The sequence below is a fragment of the Grampus griseus genome (genome assembly GCF_964374135.1).
Source record: "Grampus griseus genome assembly, chromosome: 16".
Classification (NCBI taxonomy): Eukaryota; Metazoa; Chordata; class Mammalia; order Artiodactyla; family Delphinidae; genus Grampus; species Grampus griseus.
The window spans coordinates 61392352-61412293 of NC_139010.1; the positions used below are offsets into that span (position 1 = coordinate 61392352).

At 54.3% G+C, this 19942-nt stretch overlaps 1 protein-coding gene across 3 annotated transcripts in view; it reads left to right on the forward strand.

Annotated features, from left to right (window-relative positions):
- NEURL1 (neuralized E3 ubiquitin protein ligase 1) overlaps positions 1–19942 on the forward strand; it is a gene marked incomplete at its 5' end in the record, with an annotated part of 80293 nt that overhangs the window by 39197 nt on the left and 21154 nt on the right. The window contains one exon of one of the 3 annotated variants that reach the window (XM_082673400.1): positions 6694–6992. The exons of 1 other annotated variant lie outside the window; for it this stretch is intronic. In XM_082673400.1, coding sequence (XP_082529526.1) covers positions 6959–6992 — 34 coding nt within the window. Of the gene's footprint in view, positions 1–6693; positions 6993–8438; positions 8821–19942 lie in introns of those variants that run through there. One more of the 3 variants, XM_082673401.1, reaches the window with a different exon arrangement.

A 19942-nucleotide genomic window follows, 5' to 3' on the forward strand; every position in this document is an offset into this window, starting at 1 on the left:
AGCGCTAACCGGGTGACAAAGAACGATGTTTATTCTGCTTACTTAGAAGAACCCACTCTTACCTAGCACTCTGATGACATTTGCGTGAAAGGCATGCGTGCAGTAACACGCAAAGCTTAGAACTGGGGCAAGGAGAGTAGGGCTAGTAAATGGTACATGATGGTGATGATGAAGGTCATTACCTATGGAGGCAGGTCCTCCCTTTCTTCTCCTTGGTGTAGCATATGTACTCGGTGCTGTATTCACATTCTGTATCCTAGGTCACTCCTCTCTGAGGTTGGGGTGAAGATCTTAGCTCCTCCAGGTTCTACTTGGATTCCTGAGTTCTCTGGGTCCCTGAACAGCACATCAACAGCCATAGTTACTATTATTTGTTGAGCCAAGCAACAAGCCTCAGAAAAGCTCTGTAGCTTGCCCAGTCACATGGCAGTGGAGCTTGCCTGACTGACCTCCAGACCAGAGCTCCCAGCCTCCACACAGGTGGGTGGCATATCACCTACCCTATCTGGCCAGGGACATAGATCTTATCACAGGCAAATGTTTGTTTCCAGCTGGGGTTTCTGTGGGTGTGGGCTCCATCTGGCACACCCTGTCCTGGGAATCGAAACCTTGTTCTTCCTTGTTCTGTCCTTTCTGCCTGGCATGGACGGTGACCCCTCTGTCTCGTCCAGGCTGGCCTGAGACCTGGGCCCCAAGCCCTGGGGAGGGGGAGGAGCCTCGGAGGATCTGAGACAGGGCTGCTTGGCGCTGGGCCTGGGGCCTGGGAGGGGCGCCCAACTCCAGGCTGTTTGCTCATATTCCCTTTCAGTCCCCAGCCCCCACCTCTGCACCTGTTGTGTTCCCATCATCCTGGGCAGCTGGCAGCTGTCACTGCTGGGGCACCTGACCCAGCCCCCGAGGATGCCCCGTGAGCACCCTGGCTCCGGTTTCCCTGCAGCCACAGCTCCCGCTCTGCTCTCTGTTCCCCTGCAGCTTTGTCCTCATCTCCATGCGCGCTCGCGCTCTCCCGGGCTCTAGGCAGCGGCCTCCACTCTCATCCTGGTTCTGGGCGTGGGAGGAAGCTTGTGTGTGTGGGGGTTCCCTGCTCCCCATTGTCCAGCACCAAGCCCAGTCTAATCAGGCAGGGACGATGGCCTTAAGCCCCATATGCCAGGTGACTCATCAGCTCAATCAAATTATCCCTTGTTGATAAAACAAAAAAAAAGAAGACACTATAGCAACCAGGGGGGCCTCCCAGCAGGGGTGCCTCCCCTCCCTGATCTCTCTTTCTACCAGGCCCCTCTGCCCCCCTCATAAAGAGAAGTTATCCCCTCTCCTTGTCCAGTCTTCCGTGGTTTCCGATGCCCTGACCTGTATGTCACGTTAAACACCGGAAAACATTAAACCTGAGTTCAGTCCTCCTACCCTCCACCCGCCGTGCGACCACGGGAAAATCCACAACCTACTAGGCCTCCTCTGCTGCCCCCGAAGGCAGTGGCTGGACCCAACACTCTCGAGGCTCCTCCCCCGCAGAGAGCTTGGAGTCCGCAGTTTGGATGGTTTCTATTGTCCAGGGAACTTGTTCCAGGTTTTATTGTGTTTGTACGTTTGTTTATGTATTTATGGTCACATTGCGAGGCTTGTGGGATCTTAGTTCCCCGACTAGGGATGGAACCCGGGCCTCTGGCTGTGAAGACGTGGAGTCCTAACTACTGGACCTCCGGGGAATTCCCCCAGGTTTTATTCTGCAGTTGCTGGGTCTGCGCTAGAGTTTACGTTCTGAGAGGTGCTGGGCCTTGGGAGATGTCGATGAGAAAGGATGTGGTGAGGGGAGGGTTGAGGTGGGGAGCTCGCCACGGAGACCATGATGGGACCCGGGAGGGAAGAAGGGCAGGCAGAAAGGGCTCAGGAGACAGGAGATGGCAGGGAGGGGAGGGGGGTCCTCAGGGGGGTAGGGTCTCAGGAGCTGCATGGGCCCAGAGAGCCAAGGGGGCGAGGGCTCCCTGGATGGGGCCAGAGGGCAGAAGCAGCGGGGGCTAGCCAGAGAGGGAGGGGTTCTCTCCGAAGCCTGGGCAGGATTTCTATCAGACCAGGTTGCTCCCCAAGGGCACACCCAGGCCTGCCTTCGGCCTGTGCACTTTGAGGGACTACTGCCGCCCAGGTCACAGACGGGTCTACTTTCTCCAAGCTTTCCAGGCTGGGTTCTCCTGTTAGCAGGTGGGAAGTCCAGTCTTGTGCGAGTCCACAGTCTCCCTTGCCTCCATTTAAGCTCCATTCCTGGGAGGTCACCCCCTGTCTACTGAAAAATTCCTAGCTTCTGCCTCCACCTAGAACCCTTCTGATTCCTCAAGGAGAAGGTCATGGTCCCTTTGTCTTCTCTTCCCCAAGCAAGAAGAGTCCCTGCCCTTTGACCTGTTCTGGATAAAGCATGAATTTTGATGTCAGGCAGATCTGGGTTTGAACTCTGCCTTGAGTGTTACCCAGCTGAACTCCACTTCAAGTAGACTTCAAACTCCATGACATTCCATGTCAGTGTAACCTCTCTGTCTCAGTTGTGCAGCCTGCAAGATGGGGATGATTCTAATCCTGCGGGGATGTGGTGGGGGGTAGGTGTGATTATGTGTGTGAAATATTTAGCACAGTGCCCGGCACACAGTAACTGTTCAATAAATGGTGGCATTTGTAGTCACTTCTGTAGACTTGCTTGTAGATTTCCCTTTCACGTCCCCTTTTAACATCCTTTCTGGCTACAGAACAAAGCACTGCACACATTCAGCCAGAGCCAAAGGAACCTCATTCCTTGATCCCAGCGTGGCTCCTGCTTGGCTTCTGAAGGGCAGAGGTTGGGTCTCGCTCACGAGTAGGTCCATAGTTGGCACCAGTGAATGCGAGATGAATGAATGAGTGATATAGGTCAGTGGTTCTCTCGCCCCTTTTAGTAACAGAATGCTTTGGCCAAATGAAAATTTGTGACGTACCGATGAATAAAACAGAAGAGGTGCAGCGCTGGCTGCCACGTCATCTGTAAAGGCCTGGACGCTGACCTGGGGAGACAGCAGGGGGAAACCCTCAGACACAGGACATTGCCACTTCCCACTTAAATTGCGGAAGTGGATTTGTAGGAAACAGGACCCAGGGAAATCTGCTAGAAAACCCCTCGGACAATGGTGCTGTGAAGGCTCAGGGGCCGCCCAGGCTGTGTCTCAATTCTCTTCTCCATTCTCACTCATGTGAACAGAGTGAGGACCACCGCTCACTTGAAGGACTCACCCTGCCCCCATCCATCCCTGCTGGGTTACTTCCCCTCGCTCCTGTCTCCAGAGCATTACGCAGATTCAGTTCCATGGGTGAGGTAGTTTCTGAGAGGCAGTGTTGTACAGGCATGACACTAGGCCCGAGGAGCCAGGGTGAGTCAGGGGCAGGCCTGACCCCGTGACTGCCACTGTTTTCTCGCCTGGTGCCTTCTGCCCCGTCCCGTGCATTCTGCACGCTGGATGGCAGAGTGACCTTTCAGCAATGTAGGCCTGGTCTTGTTGCCCCCCCCTGATGAAACGTATCAGGGGTTCCCTATTGCCCTCAGAAAAAAGGCCAGATTCTTCACCCTGCTCTTTGAGGCCCTGCCCCCAGAAAATTTCCCCAGGCTTCTGCTGCTGTCCCTGCTCCAGACATAAGAACCTTGCTTCCTGAATGGGCTGGGCTCCCTCCAGCCACAGGGCCTTTGCACATGTTATGTTCACTCCCCGGAGCACCCTCCATCCTAACCTACCTCCACAACACAGGGACGTGCCTACTTACCCTTCACTATTGCTTTTCAGGAAAGCCTGCCCCGAGCCCTGCTTTCTTTCAGAGCACTTTTCTAGAATTGTGATTGTATCTTCCTCACTATACTAGATAAATGTCTGTTTCCCTCTGGGCTGTAAGTCCACGAGAGCCAGGGCCTGTCTACTGTCGATCACCATGGTGTCCCCAGTGCATAGCTTAGTGTCTGGCACACAGTAGATGCTCAATAAGTGTTGGTCATGTTGAATTGCTGAGATGCATCCAGAAAGCCAGGGCAAGCAGATGAGGCCACAGCTGGGCTATGGCTGTCCCTGTGTAGGGTACAGTAAGACAGGGGTTTGGGAGAGGCATAGCTCGGGCTCAAAGGAGAGACAGGCTCCAAGAAAGGGGACTCAGTCTGCACCGGGGGCCCTAGCAGGGCTTCCCAGAAGAGGGGTTCCCAGTGCTGGGTGTAGGTGGGATGACCAGGCTGGCCAAGTGGGAGGGGTTGGTGAGGAAGGGCCTAAGCTGGTGCACTTAAAAGCAGACAGGTTGAGGGGGGTTGACTCTGCTGCTATAGGAACAGCCTCCAGAGCAGCCTCTTTGCCTCAGTTTCCTCATCCGTAAAATGGGCATAAGAATGCAATTGATCTCTTAGGGTTGTTGTGGGGATTGAACAAGTTAATATGTGTGACATGCTTAGAACTGTTTGGCACATGATAAGGCCTTGTGTTTGCCATGCCATTTCTGTGACTATTTACCCCATAAAAAGCGTTTGGGGGCTTCCCTGGTGGCGCAGTGGTTGGGAGTCCGCCTGCCGATGCAGGGGACGCGGGTTCGTGCCCCGGTCCGGGAGGATCCCGCGTGCCACAGGGTGGCTGGGCCCGTGGGCCATGGCCGCTGGGCCTGCGCGTCTGGAGCCTGTGCTCCGCAACGGGAGAGGCCACAGCAGTGAGAGGCCTGCGTGCCGGAAAAAAAAAAAAAAGCGTTTGGGTTATTTCCTCTCGGTCAGGTTTTGACTTAGCCTCCCTGTCCCGGAGGAACTGGGTCCATGTACCACTGAGTGTGTGTGTGTGTGTACATGTGGCCGCACACAGCCGTGAGTAAGCATGTACCCGTAGAAAGGAACCGCCCTGTGTGGAATCGGGTGTCGAAGCTTCTCCCAGAGAGGAGTCTCAGGCAGGCCTCTGGTCTGAGGGGGTGTGGCACTGTGGGCTTGGGGGCTGTCCCACCCCAGGCCTGCCCAGCCTTCTGGCTGGTGACCCTAGGTCTGTCCCGAATGCCCCTCTCCCCTCTCTGCCCCTCCCCCAGACCTACTCAGGATGACAGCAGCAGCAGGGTACTGAGCCGAGGGCGCGGGGCCCAACACAGCCCTTCACAGTGTGCAGGTGTCTGAGTTCCATCTGGTACAGGACAGCCCCTGCCTTTCCCACGGCTCCTTCGCCAGCCCCACCCCTTTGCCCACTAGCCTTCCCTCCACAGATATCCCTATTTCACTCTTAAACCCTCCCACAACCTATTTTCTATGAAAGAACTAAGACTGATTTTTTAAAAAAAAACATCTATCATATCACTCTCCTCTTTTCTCATTAGTTACTTCTATTGCACTTAGACAAGATCTAAGATTCCTACCATGGCCTACAAGATTCTTATTTTCTGGTTCTTGCCCATCTCTCCAAATTCATCTTGTCCCACCCAGATCTTTCCTTGGGAAACTAGATCCCTGGCCCTGGGGACAGGAGCTGGGGCTGAGCCAGGGCCTGGGAGGAGGGAGCTGTCCTGTTCTCCCGGGAGAGCCTCTGATGGGTGATGTCTGGGAGATTGTCTGCTTGAGTCCTGGCTATGCCTCTGACCTGCTGGGTAACCTGAGCATCTCAGGACCTCCACTTTCTTTTCTGTAAAATGGACATAACAGAAGCCCCTGCCACCTGGAATAAACATCAGACAGTGCACGCAGCGCGTGCTGCACGCTGAGCGCTCAGTACGTGGCAGCCGCGCTCTTGGTGATGCCTTGGGGTCCCAGCATGCTCGCCTAGGGCTAGAGGGGCCTGCCGTCCCGCCGCCCTCTGCCCTCGCTGCACCTCTCCCTCCGCCGAGTGTGAGGTGCCAGGTTCTGCACCTCAGGATTTCTCCAGAGGCTTTGTGAGTCTGTGGGAGCGAGCGTGTGCTGTGGGTGTGCGCTGTGAGGTGTGGATGTGTAGGTGTGTGTGCTGGTGGGCAACAGGTGGCTGTGTGCACAGTGGTGAATGCTTTCAAGTGCTCATCAGTCTGTGTTTGTGCATATACCTGTGATGTAGTATAGACGGGTAGTGCGGTCTGTGTATATTGGTGTGTGTTTTGTACGTCTGTGATTAAAGGAATGGTTTAGTGTGGAGGTAAGAGTGTAGATTCCAATACCAGACTGTCTGGGTTTGCAGCCCAGCCCTGCCACCTTCTAGGTAGGTAACCTCTTTGTCTCAGTTTTCTCATCTCATTTCTCAGATAGTAATAATAATGGTACCTATTGATAATAACCATATGCTGACCTCATCATTCAGCCTGTGAGGACCAAAGGGGTTAATACTCGTAAAGCACTTGCAGTGGAGCCTGGAAGAAGATAGGAGTGATGTCAGCTCTTTGTTATTAAGCTGCACGAGCCAGATTGTAAGCACCTTGAGGGCAGAGACAAGGTCTGTCTTGCTTACCATGGCATCCTGTCATCTCCCCCAGCGTCTGCGTGTAGCAGGTGCATAATGGCATGTGAATGACTGTAGCCTGGGTGAATGGTGAGGTTGTGTGTGTGTGTGTGTGTGTGTGTGATGAGGTGTGTGATAGGAAATGTGCATGTGTGAGTCTGTGTGTGTGTCCGTGTGTGTGTCTGCCTGCTCTGGCTGGGGCATCTCCAGTGCTTTCTGGAGCTCGGCTATTTCAGGAAGCCTCCAGTCTCCTCCTCCTTATGTAAATAAACATGACAGATCAGCGCAGGGAGGTGGGGAGGCTCCGGGAGTGGGTGGGAGCTGGGAGGCAGCCGTGAGCGGGGCCAGAGGGGCGTGTGTGCATGTGTGGCCGGCTTTGCGGGCGGCAGGCTGCGTGCGGGAGGGGCAGGCTCGGCCCTGCCATGCCGGCTGCTGCTGGCCACAGAGGAGGGGGGTGGGCAGGAGGAGGGGAGCTGGCCGCCAGGGCGTCTCGGTGACGAGGCCAGCCAGCCAAACGGAGGTGGCCGTGCTACCCGCTGCCCACGATGGGGGGACAGATCACCCGGAGCACCTTTCACGGTAGGACCCTAGCTGATGCCTGAGGGTTTGCCCATCCACAGCCTGGGGACCACCTGGGGAGGCTGGGGCCGAAGGGCACTGGGGCTGAGGGCATGGCCATTCCGCCTGCCTCTTCACTCCTTGGTGGGCTCCGGGGCTGTGGGAGGGGGTGCCTTTGGGTGACAGGTACTGGGGTCGGGGGGAAGGCAAGGGGGGCTGGGACAAGCAGGAAGAGACGTCCTTCCGTGGCAGACAGCAGGAGGTCAGACAGCTGAGCCTCCCCACAAAGTCTCCTTGTCCTCTTACCTCCCCAGGGCGCTGATCGGCATCCAGGGGGGATGTGAGGTCCCAGTGTCCATACTGCCCCCTCCTAGAACTGAGGCAAACCACAGTCAGACAGCTGGGGGACCTGTTTGTGGGTTCTGGGATGCGGGCCATGGAGGTCAGTGCTGTGCTCCATGGTGGAGCCATGGAGAGATGTGTGGGTACACGCGAATATGTAAGTGTGTGTGTGTGTGTGTGTGTGTGTGTGTCTGTGTGTCTGTGTTCATGAGTGTGCATTGGAGGTGTCTGTGGGTAGCTACCTGTGCTGGCTTGTGCCTAAGCACACAGGGGTGCAAACCACATTGCCTGACCTCAGTTCTCAAAGCGTGTGCTTCTGACTCCTGGGGTTCACATCTGTGCTCAGACCGACAGGCAGGCAGCTGAGGTGGTGAAAGGAAGGAGCGCTGGGTGGCCCCTGCTTGCCCCTGCTCCCGTCCCCTCATCTGCCTGGCCCCAGTACTGTGGTCTTGGGAGGAACATGGCCGATGTGGCACCAGACCCAGAAGGGAAGGCCTTCCCAGGGACTTGTTTTGTCATCGCTGGGCCCCCGTAGTTGGGGTTCCTGTGCAAACTGGCTGGCGCCAGGACGGTGTGAGCTGACCCTGGGGGGGTCCCTGCCACACTCCACTGTGTGCCCTCCCCCCCTCCTCGGGCAGGGCATTAGGAGGTGGGGCAGTCTCCGTGCTGGGTTCAGCGGGAACAGGGAAAGGGCCGGGAAGGAAGAAGGGTGGTGGCAGGAGTGAATGGGAAGCTGTGGCCAGGACTGGTGACCAGGTGACTTCCCCTTTCCAGGCCCTGGACTTTGAAAGAGTAATTTCTGATTAAAAAAGAAAAAGACAGGGAAGGAGACATGGGAAAAGCAAATCATTGTCTCTCTTAAAAGGCAATGAATTTTATCCTGGGCCCAGAGGGCCAAGTGACAGATGGAAGGCCCTGGAAGACACATAATCCGGAGCTGGCCAGAGGCAGTGCCCGTGGCCTGGGCCTTGGCCTGAGACTCAGGCTGGGCTGACCTGGGGTGGGGGCACCTCTCTGGGCTCATTGGCTCCAGTGGAGCCTGCTGGCAGAGGGTCTGGAGCCGACTGACATTTTCCACTGGAGTCAGACTTGGGCAGGCCAGTGGCCTGGGAAGGACAGAGAGGCCCTCAGAACAGGCTCAGGACGCAGCACACCATCCTCCAGCTGCCTTAGAATGCAGGGTTCAGAGGGGATTGAGGACCCCAAGGCTACCCGAGATGGCCTGTGGCCGTCAAGAGCTCATGCTCTGGAGTAGATACACATGGGTGGTAGCAAGGGCAAGTGTCTCCCTGAGCCTGGTTTTCTCATCTGTCAATGGGGCTAATGATAGTAGCATCCTCATAGGAGCATTGTGAGGAGTACAGGAGACCATGTGAATAAGGACTTAACACAGGGGAAAGCTAAAGCGGAGAGGCATTCTGAGGCCAGGGTCCTATTCCTTCCTCTCCCAACGGGGACAGGAGGATAGCCCGGGGTGCACTGAGAACTCCAGGAGTTGGGCCATTGGGTGAGTGCTAATCAAATGCCCCATCTGCCTTGGCCTCCAACCGCTTACCTGGACCACCTTCCTCAGCCTGGGTCCCCTGTAAGCTGGCCCTGGCCCCGGCCTCAGCCCGCCATCAACACTAACAGGCGATGGGAGTTGGGAGTTGTAGCGAGGGGGTGTTTGCCTGTGCCCGCATGGCCCCTTAGCCAGGACCCTGCATGCGTGTCCACACATGTCCTCACCCATGTCTGTACCTACGTGTCCCCACACCTGTCCACTGGCTGCCCCGGTGGCTTTGGTTTCACCCCCTTCTGGGAGGGGAGTTGGGGGGACTGGGAGGTGCAGGGGGTTCACTCCTTCCTAGGGGTGCTCTCAGCAGCCTGACTCCTGAGGACATAGTTACATGGCTCCTGCTGGTATTTTCTCGTGAGCCTTGGGGGTCTGATTTGGCTCGAGCTGAAAATTTGGGGTTGCCGGGTTACAGTGAGAGGTGAGGGGTTGTGTGGGCGTATCTAGTTGTGTGTTTGTGGGTGTGTCCTGGCTGTTTCTGTTTCTGGTGACTGCAGATCGTGTGTATCTGGGTTTTAGGTCTTTTTCTGTGTATACCCGCGTAATGTGTCACTATCTGTGCCATATTTAAGAGACTGAATATTTTGTGTCTGCGTTTCCATGTGTGAGCAGCCACACAGTTTCACATTTGTGAGACTGTTATTCTGTAGAGGTCAGCGTTTCTGCGCAAGTCGTGTGTGTGTGTGTGTGTGTGTGTGTGTGTGTGTGTGTGCGCGCGCGGGTGCGCTGGTGGTGAGGAGTCCGGCTCCTCTGGTACCAGCCTGGCAGGGGACCCTTGGGAGAGATGAATTCTCATTTGGAAAATGGTTTCAGCAGTTACATGCTTGATCTTTTTCATCAGGCAGATTTCCAGAGCTGCTCCCCGTCTTTAGGGCAGGATGGGGGTGGGGAGAGCACAGAGCGAGGCAGCCCTGATCCTGGGAAGCCCCCCTCCCCTCTCCTTCCCAACCCTCCCCTCCTCTTCCCTGCCCTCCTCCTTTACTTTCTTTAAGGCTCCTCCCCCCCGCCTCAGGGCAAGGGATGGGCCCGTTGCTGAGGGGCTGATATGCGGATGACACACACACATGCGCCCAGACGTACATGTCACCCCCAGGTCTCTGGACCCACAAATCTTAGTTGTTGGGGTGTAGGGACCTGAGAGATTGGTTCCCACTGTCCTTTTACAGAAGGGGATGCTGTGGCTGGGAAAGGGAAATGGCTGACTGAGGTTGCGTAGTTAGCGGCTCAGAGGGAATCCAGACCTCATCCCTTCGGCAGCTAACTCCCTGCTTCCCCTCCTTGGGTTCCTAATTCTCACTCAGGCAGCAGGGGACAGGCCATCACATGGACTTGGGAGATCTGGGATTAGCACAGAAGGAGCCTCCTCTCTTCCGGCAGCAGCTCTGGAGTTTTAGGCCAAGGTGTGCTCCCCAGAGCCTGGCAGGTGTGTCTTGAACATACGTGTCACACACACACACACACACACACACACAGCCCACTTGTGCCTGTAGGCTCCAGAGGCGGTGGGGAGGGAGGAATCAGGTTGATCCATCTGTGTTCTCTTCACCCAGCCCAGTGTCTGGCACCTGGTGGTACCCAGCAGATGCTTGGTCACTGAGTAAGAGGGAAGAGTGTGGGGCACGGGCCCCGGGTTGCTGGACCACATCGCAGTTGGAGCTGCAGGTGGCCTGGGGGGGGCCGATGGGGTGGAAGATGTGAGCCCTGAGCTGGGTGACAGGCCAGGTAGGGCTGGAGAGGGAGTGGGACGCGTGTTCTTGGTGAGAGTTTGAATCCTGTTCTGCTCTTACTGGCTGTGTGACTTGGGGTCAGTGCCTTTATTTGTCTGAGTCTCAGTGTCCACTTTCATAAATTGGGGGTGGGAGGGTTTACCTGGAAGGGCTGTAGAAAGAGTAAGTGAGCTAACTGGCATAAAGGGCAGCCCGCCTGGTACACAGCAAGCACTCTGTAAACGGATGTGAAGGTTTCCCCGAAGGTTCCTCCAGGCCCGTGTGTGCTCGTGTGTACAGACAAGCGCCTGTCTGCCTTTAAGGACCAAGACTGCATCTTCTGTCTCCTCCAGCCCTGGCAGGCCCCCGGGACGGAGCGTTCCCTGGGTGCTGTGTCCACATTAGGCGCACACCCACTGTGTGTATATGCACACATGTGCACGCGAGTGAGTGTGGATTTGTGTCAGGGGAACTGAGGGTGATGGTCTGCGTGGTGTGTGGATTTATGTGACTGAGCCATGCTCCCCCTCATTCTCTCAGGCCTGGCTTGGGGGCTTTGGGGGGTGGGGGGCGCTGGGAAGACAGGGACCAGGAGGCGAACTCAGAATGGTTATCATCTGGAATCTTGGGGTGGGATAGGGGAGGAGTAGGAGGAGGGCTGGTTCCTTCCCTGAAGTGAAGATATTGGGAGACGCAGCTCTATGCACATCTGGTTGCGGGAAACGTCAGAGCCTGGGATGCCGTGGAGTGAGTGAGAGCAGGAGGCTCCATGTGGAGATTAACCTGGCCGTGAGGGTGCCCCTCCTGCCCACTCCCTGCCACTCTCCTTTGCCCACCTTGTCACTGTGGATTCGTTCGGTCTTCCAGGGACCAGCAGGACCTGCTGTACGCGTAGCCGAGCTCTCTGGGGCAGATGACTGGGTGCTAACGTGGCCCCTAACCCTAAATGACAAAGGCATATTCATGGGGGCTGCAGAGGTCATGGAGAAACTGACCAGGGTGGAGTGGAGCGTTCATGTAGGGCAGAGGGAACCGAGCACGCTGGCCAGCTAGCTGTGGCCCAGTGAGGATGGCTGCACTGCCAGACAGATCTGAGTTCAGAGCCCAGCTCCACCACTTACTAACTGTGTGACCCTGGGCAAGTTATTACCTCTCAGAGCCTCTGTGTCCTTATCTATAAGATGGAACTAAGTGATCTGTACTGCTGCATAACAAAATACCCCAAAAGTTAGTGGCTTAAAACAGCAAACAAACAAACATTTAATTATCTCACATTTTCTGTGGGTCAGGAATCTTGACACGGTTTAGTTAGGTGCCTCCAGCTTAATGTCCCTTGTGAAGTTACGGTCAGGTTGTTGGCTGGGGCTGCAGGCTCATCTGAAGGCTTGCCTGGAGGCGGAGCCACATCCAGGCTTACTCACATGGTGACTGGTGGTCCCTGGTCCCTCCCACATGGGTCTCTCCACAGGGCTACCTTACACGGCTGGCTTCCCCAGAGGGAGCGACCCGAGAGAGGTAAGAGAAAGTAACCAAGAGAGAGGCCAAAGGTTTTTTTTTTTTTAATTAATTAACTAATTTTATTTATTTTTGTTTGTGTTGGGTCTTCATTGCTGTGCACGGGCTTTCTCTAGTTGCGGCGAGCTGGGGCTACTCTTTGTCGCAGTGTGTGGGCTTCTCATTGTCGTGGCTTCTCTTGTTGTGAAGCACGGGCTCTAGGCGCATGGGCTTCAGTAGTTGTGGCACATGGGCTCAGTAGTTGTGGCTCGTGGGCTCTAGAGCTCAGGCTCAGTAGTTGTGGTGCACGGGCTTAGTTGCTCTGCGGCATGTGGGATCTTCCTGGACCAGGGACCGAACCCATGTCCCCTGCATTGGCAGGAGGATTCTTAACCATTGTGCCACCAGGGAAGCCCAGGCCAAAGATTTTTTATAACCCAGTCTTGGGAGTCCCATCCCATTACTTCAGTTGTTAGAAGCTAGTTTCTAGGTCCACTCCACACCCAAGGGGAGAGGATTACAAATGGGCTTACAGGATTACAGGGGACTGCTAGGAGGTGGAGGTGGGGATCACTGGGGCATCTTCGAGGCTGCTTCCCACAGATCCCTAACTTTCAGGGCTTGGGAGAATGAGACAAGGTTGTACAAGAAAGGAATCAGGTGCCTGATATAGGAAAAAAAAGCCTCGCGATTTTTCTCCTTCTTCCTGCAGGCAAGTGGGGAGTGCTGGAAGGTTCTGGAGCAGGCAGGGCCATAGTCAGACACGGAGTGTGGAATCTTGGTGCTGGGCAGTGAAGGAAGCTGTCCCTTTGGTCCCCTCTTTCTCTAATTTCTCCACAGGACACCAGAAAGGGCAAGGCACCAAGTAGGTGCTCCTTGGACACTTGCCAGTTATCAGTGGCTTGAAGAACTGAACAGTAGCAGTTCAGTCAATGGCTTTTATTGAGCACCTGCTGTGTGCTCTGAGCTAGGCCCTGGGGAAACAGCAGTAAAAAAAAAAAAAAAAAGACAATGGTCTCTGCCCTCGGGAGGCTCACAGCCCATCAGGGAGACACGCAAATAACCCTGAAGCCGTTCCTAGCCAGAGAGCTGCACCACAGAGCACAGAAAATGGTCTGAGTGACTCGACCTCTACCAAGGATGGCACATGCCCAGAACCATCCTGGGTGTGAAGAAGACAAGTCAGTGCATTACATATAGTGGGTGCTTCAAGGCATTTGGGCTTAATTCTGTGGAGGATCCAGAGTTGAGAAAGGCTGCTGGGGTGATGGATGCTCTCTTAGGGGCATATGGGATCCTTGGACTTGGTCTGGGGATCAGAGAGACTTCTGGGAGAAAGGGGGCTTTAAAATCAAGGTCTGAAGGAAGAGTGAGAGAAAGGCAGGTTTATAGGTGGGAAGGAGGAAGGAATGGTTCCCAGCAGAGAAGGGGGCTTGGGCCAGCCCTTGAGGCTAGAGGCAGGTGAGGGAGGTGGGCCCCTTGAGGGAGAACCCAGAGAAATTCACATCTGTGTAGTTTTACTTTCATCTCACTCAGGGCCCTCCCCCACCTGCTCTCCCAAATCTCCCAAGCTTTTCCCCCAGAGGGAGCCCTGTTCAGTGACTGTGTGTAAACTAGCCCCAAGTCAGGACCACCCTGGCAATCTGGGATTAGGGCGTCTGGGATAAATTAAAATAGAAGTGTCTGGCCTCCCACTGGGCGTAAATGAACAGATCATTTCCTGTGGTGGTGGTTGTTGCTTTTATAAGAAATAATAAGACCTTAGGCTTATGTTGGAATCAGGTGTTAAAGTCTGAAACATTCTTTCACACCTGTGAACTCACTGGGTTCTCACAATGGCCTGGAGAGGTGGGCAGGGCAGCTATGATGACCCTGTTTTACAAAGAAAAAAATTAAGGTCCAGAGAGGTGAAGCACCTTGCCCAGAGTCACACAGCAAGTCTGTGGCATGGTCGGGTTTTGAAACCACGGTCTCCTGCCTCCAGGGCTCGTGCTCTTTGCCCTGTCTTGTACTGTCCAGAAAGTGAGGTAAGCCTCCCTCATTGGAGATGCAAATGATCGTGTCAGCACTGGTATTCAGGTCCACAGGCTCAGAACATAGTGGGATCCAGCTGGGCCTTGAAAGATGGGTGGGATTTGGAGAGGTGTGGGTGGGGCAGGGAGAGAAGATATGCAGGGCAGGGGAAATAGCTTGAGCAAAGGCGTAGGAGAGTGCAGATTGATGTCAATTGCAACAACAATAATATAATTATTAGCAACTATTATTAATAATAGAATTATTAATAACTATTATTATAGCAGCTACTTACTAGATTCGTTTTAAATACAGCATCTCTTTAATTCTTGCAAGAATACCAGGAAGGTCTGCCATGGTCCCTATTTTACAGATGAGAAAAATGGGGTCTCAGAGTTGGGTTTGAAGGCAGCAGGCCTGGGTTCACATCTGGGCTCTTTACTCTGGCTGGGTGACCTTGGTGAGTAACTTCACTTCTGAGGACCTGTGTCATTGGGGGTGTAATGAAGACACTGCCTGTTCAGCCACATAGAGGTTGGTTATTTTCAACTGTCATTGCTCCCTCCCTCTCTCCTTGGCAGCCCAGCTCAACAGAACCTGGGCACTCGGGGCTCTGCCAGGCTGGTTCTGGGGCAGAGTGTGGGCGGGGGCAGTAGGAAGGTCACTCCGGAGGCTACATTGTGTCTTGGCATCTCTGCCTCGGACCCCACCGAGAGGCAGGAATGTGGTCCGGAGCTGGCTGAGGGTCACCCGGAGGGCTGGCCAGGCTTGTGTCTGGCAGCTCATAAATGCCCAGGAGGAATGGGCTGCCGGGGTGGGGTGGGGGAGCTTCCAGTGTGTCAGCAGCAGCCTCGCCTGACGGGGTGCTCCCACTGTGGCTCCCGAAACGCCTGTAAACCTGTCACTAAGGGGAGCCTCCCTGGGAGCTCTGCTGGGAGCAGATGGCGAGATTGGGGCTCTACCCAGGACCGCTGGCCACTGGGAGAGCAGTTGTGCAGCTCACAGACCCAGCGTCTTCAGGCCCTTTGCTGTGGCCGCTCCCCTGGCTGGGACTGGCCAACACCTCCTCCACACAGCCTTTCCCCACTATGCCTGCCATCTTGGGCTCCTGGGGAAAATGAGCTCTAGTGTTAGCTTCTGAGTAGGGCAAAGGACCCTGGATGTGGCTTTGGAAGATCAGGGTTCAGGTCCCAGCTCTGCCACTTAATTGCTGTGTGACCTCAGGCAAGTTGGTTAACCAGTCTGAATTGCAACTCATTCATCCATAGAATGGGGATTTTAAGGGGTCATAGTGTATGTTAAAGTATAGGGAGGGAGCCCTGCCCCCAGCTGTCCCTCTGGCCCTTGGCATCAGAGCTGTGCTCAGGATTAATTCTCATTTTGCTTTCTCTCCTTCCTCACCCAGGATCATAATACCAGCTGAGATGGAGGAGGGAGGTAGCAGAAGCAGGGACAGCAGGGGTTGGGGAGGGGGTGATCACCCTGGTCAGGGCTGCCACGTTGGATACCTGTGAAGGTTGTATTTCTTATTGTAGCCCACGAGAATGGCGCTCCCTGGAGGCATGTAGGGCAGAGCCTACGTGGCTGTACGTGGCGGCCCTGGCCCTTGTTCAAAGAGGAGTGATGAAGACTGGGCTAGGGCCACGGCGGTGGGGAGGACAGGAGGGTGCGGGGCCCAGGGATGTTTATTTCAGAGGTGGGATTGGCAGGTTGGATGTGGGGTGCTCGGACTCCACTGGGGCCTGGGAACATGGTGGGGCTGGCGGGTTACGGTCAGGAATTCAACGGGGGCCTGGTGAGCAGCAAGTGACCGTGGTCCATGGGCAGGAGATGCCCAGCAAGTCAGAAAGGGTTTTCACGTCGCTCCCACAGAGGTGGCTCAGTGGGCAGAGACCACACTGGTCTCTGTGGGCAGGAAGAGGCCGGCACAGCACTTAGCAGGCCCAGGAATCGGTGAAGCTGCTTTGCAGCTGCCAGAGTGCTCTCTTCAGACCTACAGGGGACAGGGAACAGCACAGCCACTTCACTGAAGTGGAGGGAACTTAAGGCTGAGAGTGGCAGCCCCGACCAGGCTTTGGGGTCTCCTGTCAGATGGTCCAATCCTAGGATCTGCCTGTGGTGGGATACTGGGGGCTGTGGGTCAGAGATTCCAGCCCCGCTTTCCTCCCATCTTCATAAAGACCTGGTTTGTTAGTCATTGTTGCTGCTTTTGAGGTATAATTTATGGACACTAACATTCACCCTTTTCAAGTGTATATTTTGGTGAGTTTTGATAAATGTATAATTTGTATAACCACTACCACAATTACGGTATAGAACATTTCTGTCGCCATAAAAACATCTTTGTGTTGCTTTCCTCTTCCCCAAACTCCGATACCCACTGATCTTTCTGTGTCTGCACTTCTGCCTTTTCCAGACTGTCACACAAATGGAATCAGACTGTGTGTAGCCTTTTGAGTCTGGCTTCCTTCACTTAACATGCTTTTGAGGTTCCTTCTTGTTGTGTCATAGTTCTGTTCATTTATTGCAGAGTAGTATTGATCGTGTGGGTGTACCGTGTTTTATTTATCCATTCGTCAGTTGGAGGGCATTTGAGTTGTTTCCAGTTTGGGTTATTTTGAATAAAGTTACTGTCCATTTGCGTACAGGTCATTGTACAGATGTCTTCATTTCTCTTGGGTAAGTGCCCACGAACGTGATTGCTAGGTCATATGGTAGGTGTTTTACTTATAAGGAGCTGCCAGGCCATTTTCCACGTTGGCTGCACCGTTCTGCATCCTATCAGTGATGGATGAGGGCTGTGTGTGAAAACACGGTTTGCAGTTCCCTGTCTGGCGGCATGCACACCTGTAGTGTGGAGGCAACATAATAGAATGCCAGGTATCCCCCTGTGTGGGACACGGATGAACATGTTTTTCATGTTTTATCAGTTATGACCATATTTAAAAAGTGTATCCAAACCCATGCTTTCTTGGCTGTTAAGGCTGAATGGCTAAGACCCTGGCCCTGCAGTCAGATTGCCTGGGTTTGGCTCCGAAAGCCCCATCCTGCTGGCTGTGTGACCTTGGGCAAGCCGCTCAATCTCTCTGAGGCTGATTCATCATCAGGTAAATGGGCTTATACTGTCCCTCCTACCTCATCAGTTTGCTGTGAGGGTGAAAGCAGTAAGTATATGTAAAACTCTCAGTTCAAAGCCTGGCACGTGTTAGCACTTGATGAATGGCTGCCATTATTATTAGATGTATGGCCCATGTGTAGTAGATGTGTGTTCTGTGTGTACTGCCTTGTGCATCCATGTGTATATGAGTACATGTGTGTGCACGCACTACACGTGTAAATGTACGATTCCTGGTCTAATGGGTAAGGGCAGGAATAAGTCTCTTTCCCTCCTCTGTCTCCTAGGTTCTGGGTTACCCTCACGTGCTCACAGGTGTATGTGGGTACCCGTGAGCGTGCCTTTTTCTGAGGTCACTTGTCTGGGTGCACACTGTACCCCCAGGGACCAAGGTTCCCCCATTCCCATTCTCTATCTGTTCGGCTGTCAGCCAGGGAGGCTGGGCCTGTGCTGCCCTCGCCCACGCAGTACCCTCCCTGTGGGTGGGAGGCCCTGGGGAAGGGTCCTTCCAGGGCCTGGGTCTCTGGTCCCTGGGTGTCTTCACCATATTTGTCCTGAACCAGTGTTTCCTGGATCTTTATCCAGGGCCCCGGGATCCCAACTGGGATAGGCAGGAAGGAGAGGAAGTGTTTTGAAGGCAGCTGAGGCCCTGCAGTTCGTCCATGGATTCTGAGCGGAGGCTGCAGTGGGGGCCCCATAGGAGAGGCTCTCGTCAGCTGCCGGGCTCAGCAAGTTTAAAAACTGCTTTATTGAAATATAATTGACACACACTAAACCACAGGTGTTTAAGGTATATGACTGGATAGGTTTTGACATATGCACGTAACAATGAAGCCATCACCACAATCAAGATGGTGAACACATCTGTCACCTCTCACCCCAAGTATTCCCTCCTGGCCCTACCATCCCCAGGTCCACCAGTCTGCTTATTATCACTCTAGCTTAGTTTCTGTTTTATAGAATTGGTACCAGTGGGACAGAGTGGAAGGAGAGGAAGGGGTTTTAAAAGGGGTGGAAGCCCTGCAATTGCTCTGTGGACTGTGTCTGCATTTTTTTAAAAAAAACTGGCTTCGCTCAGCGTGATGATTTTGTAATTCATCCGTGTTGCTGCTACTGTCAGTAGTTCATTCCTTTTTCACTGCTGAGTAGTATTCTGTTGTATAGACGTACCACATTTGTTATCCATTCACCCAGCAGGTATTTCTTCTTTTATGCTTTCATTTCTGCGTATGTACACAGCCCTAAACAGTGTATGATGTTACCTTTCACCAATGGTATTTTTTGAAAGCAAGAGGCAAGCTCTTTCTGAGACTGGCCTGAGCCCAGTGGGTACCTCTTCTAGGTGGGGCAACTATATCCAGTGCCACACGTTGCTCTCACCTCAACTGTCCTCTTCCATGGAATGACCTTCCCTGCTCTGTGCTATTCAGGGGTCATTCAGCTTCTTTGGGTGGCCTTCCCAGACTGTCTGGGTCTCCTCTGAGCAATTCCAGCCTTCACTGCTTGGTGGCTTTCAAAGCCCTTGAGCACCATTCTTGGTTCCTTCGTGAGAGCAAGGTGAGCTGCGCCTTGTGCCACCCTCAACTCGTGGGCCTGGCATGCAGGAAGCAACTCCAGAGAGGCCAGGAGGCTGATGCTCAGGGTATCTGGCTGGCTCTGGACTGTGGATGCTGGTGTCTGGGGCCCTTTGGGAAGGAGGAAGCAAAGATGCAAAGTGTTGCAAACCAGTGCAAATACTGGACCAAAGTCTGGCCTCCCCGCCTCCTGGGATTCTCCCCTCCTTCTCTCCTCTCTGCCGTCTTCCATCCCCTTCCTGGAAACCTCTCCCCTCTCTTTAGGGTGGGGAAGGCCTCTGGGCTAACCAGGCTTTCTGTATTATTAAATTCTTGCCTTGGAGGGACCAAAATTTGAAACATCCCAGATGGCCTCAGTCACATTCTGCGGCTTTCTACGTCCCCACCCCATCTTCCCCATCCTCTGTGTCTCTTCTCAAGATGACCGGATGGGCAGGAGCTGCCCTTCCTGATGGATGAGACACAGATCTTGGGGAAGAAATGAACCCCCCAACCCCGAGCCCCCAGCTGCCAAGGCTGTGCATTAATGCTACCAATGCTGCTGATGCCTGGCTTAGAGTCACAGAGTGGAGGCCACTTATTGTGCCAGAGAGGGGAAGTGACTTCCCCAACGTCACATGGCCAGTTAGTGACAGACACAAGCCACCTGGCACCACATCCCATGTTCTTTCCTCTCTCTGCCCTGCCTCCTGGATGCCAACCTCACATGTTTGTAAAGTGCCTTATGAACCAAGCCCTGCTTATGGAAGAAAGCACAGTGCCTCCCTGGCTAGGGGTTCTTGAAGCAGATCCGAGTTCCTAGGAAGCCTGGGCGAAAAGGCCGGCCTGTGTTCAAGATGTTGTGGGCATGGGCAATGTAAAGCAGAAAGGCCGCCTGGGGAGGAGGGAGGAGGGAGGAGGGAGGTGGCCCCGGAGGAGGGAGGAGATGGGTATGCTCCTGGGGCTGACGCTGCAGAGGCTGCCTCACCCACCTTCCTGGTCTCCAGTGCCAGCGCCATGGTCAAGTGTTCACTGCAGCCCAGCCTTGTCAGTCCAGCTCCAAAGCCTTCTCCTCCTCCCCTCCTCCAGGAGGCCTTCCTGGGAAGTGACCTACCTTTTGGTGCATATTACTGTCTGCCATTTGTATTGCAGTTTCTGTCCCTATCTTATCTCCCTTCCTGGACTGTTGGCTG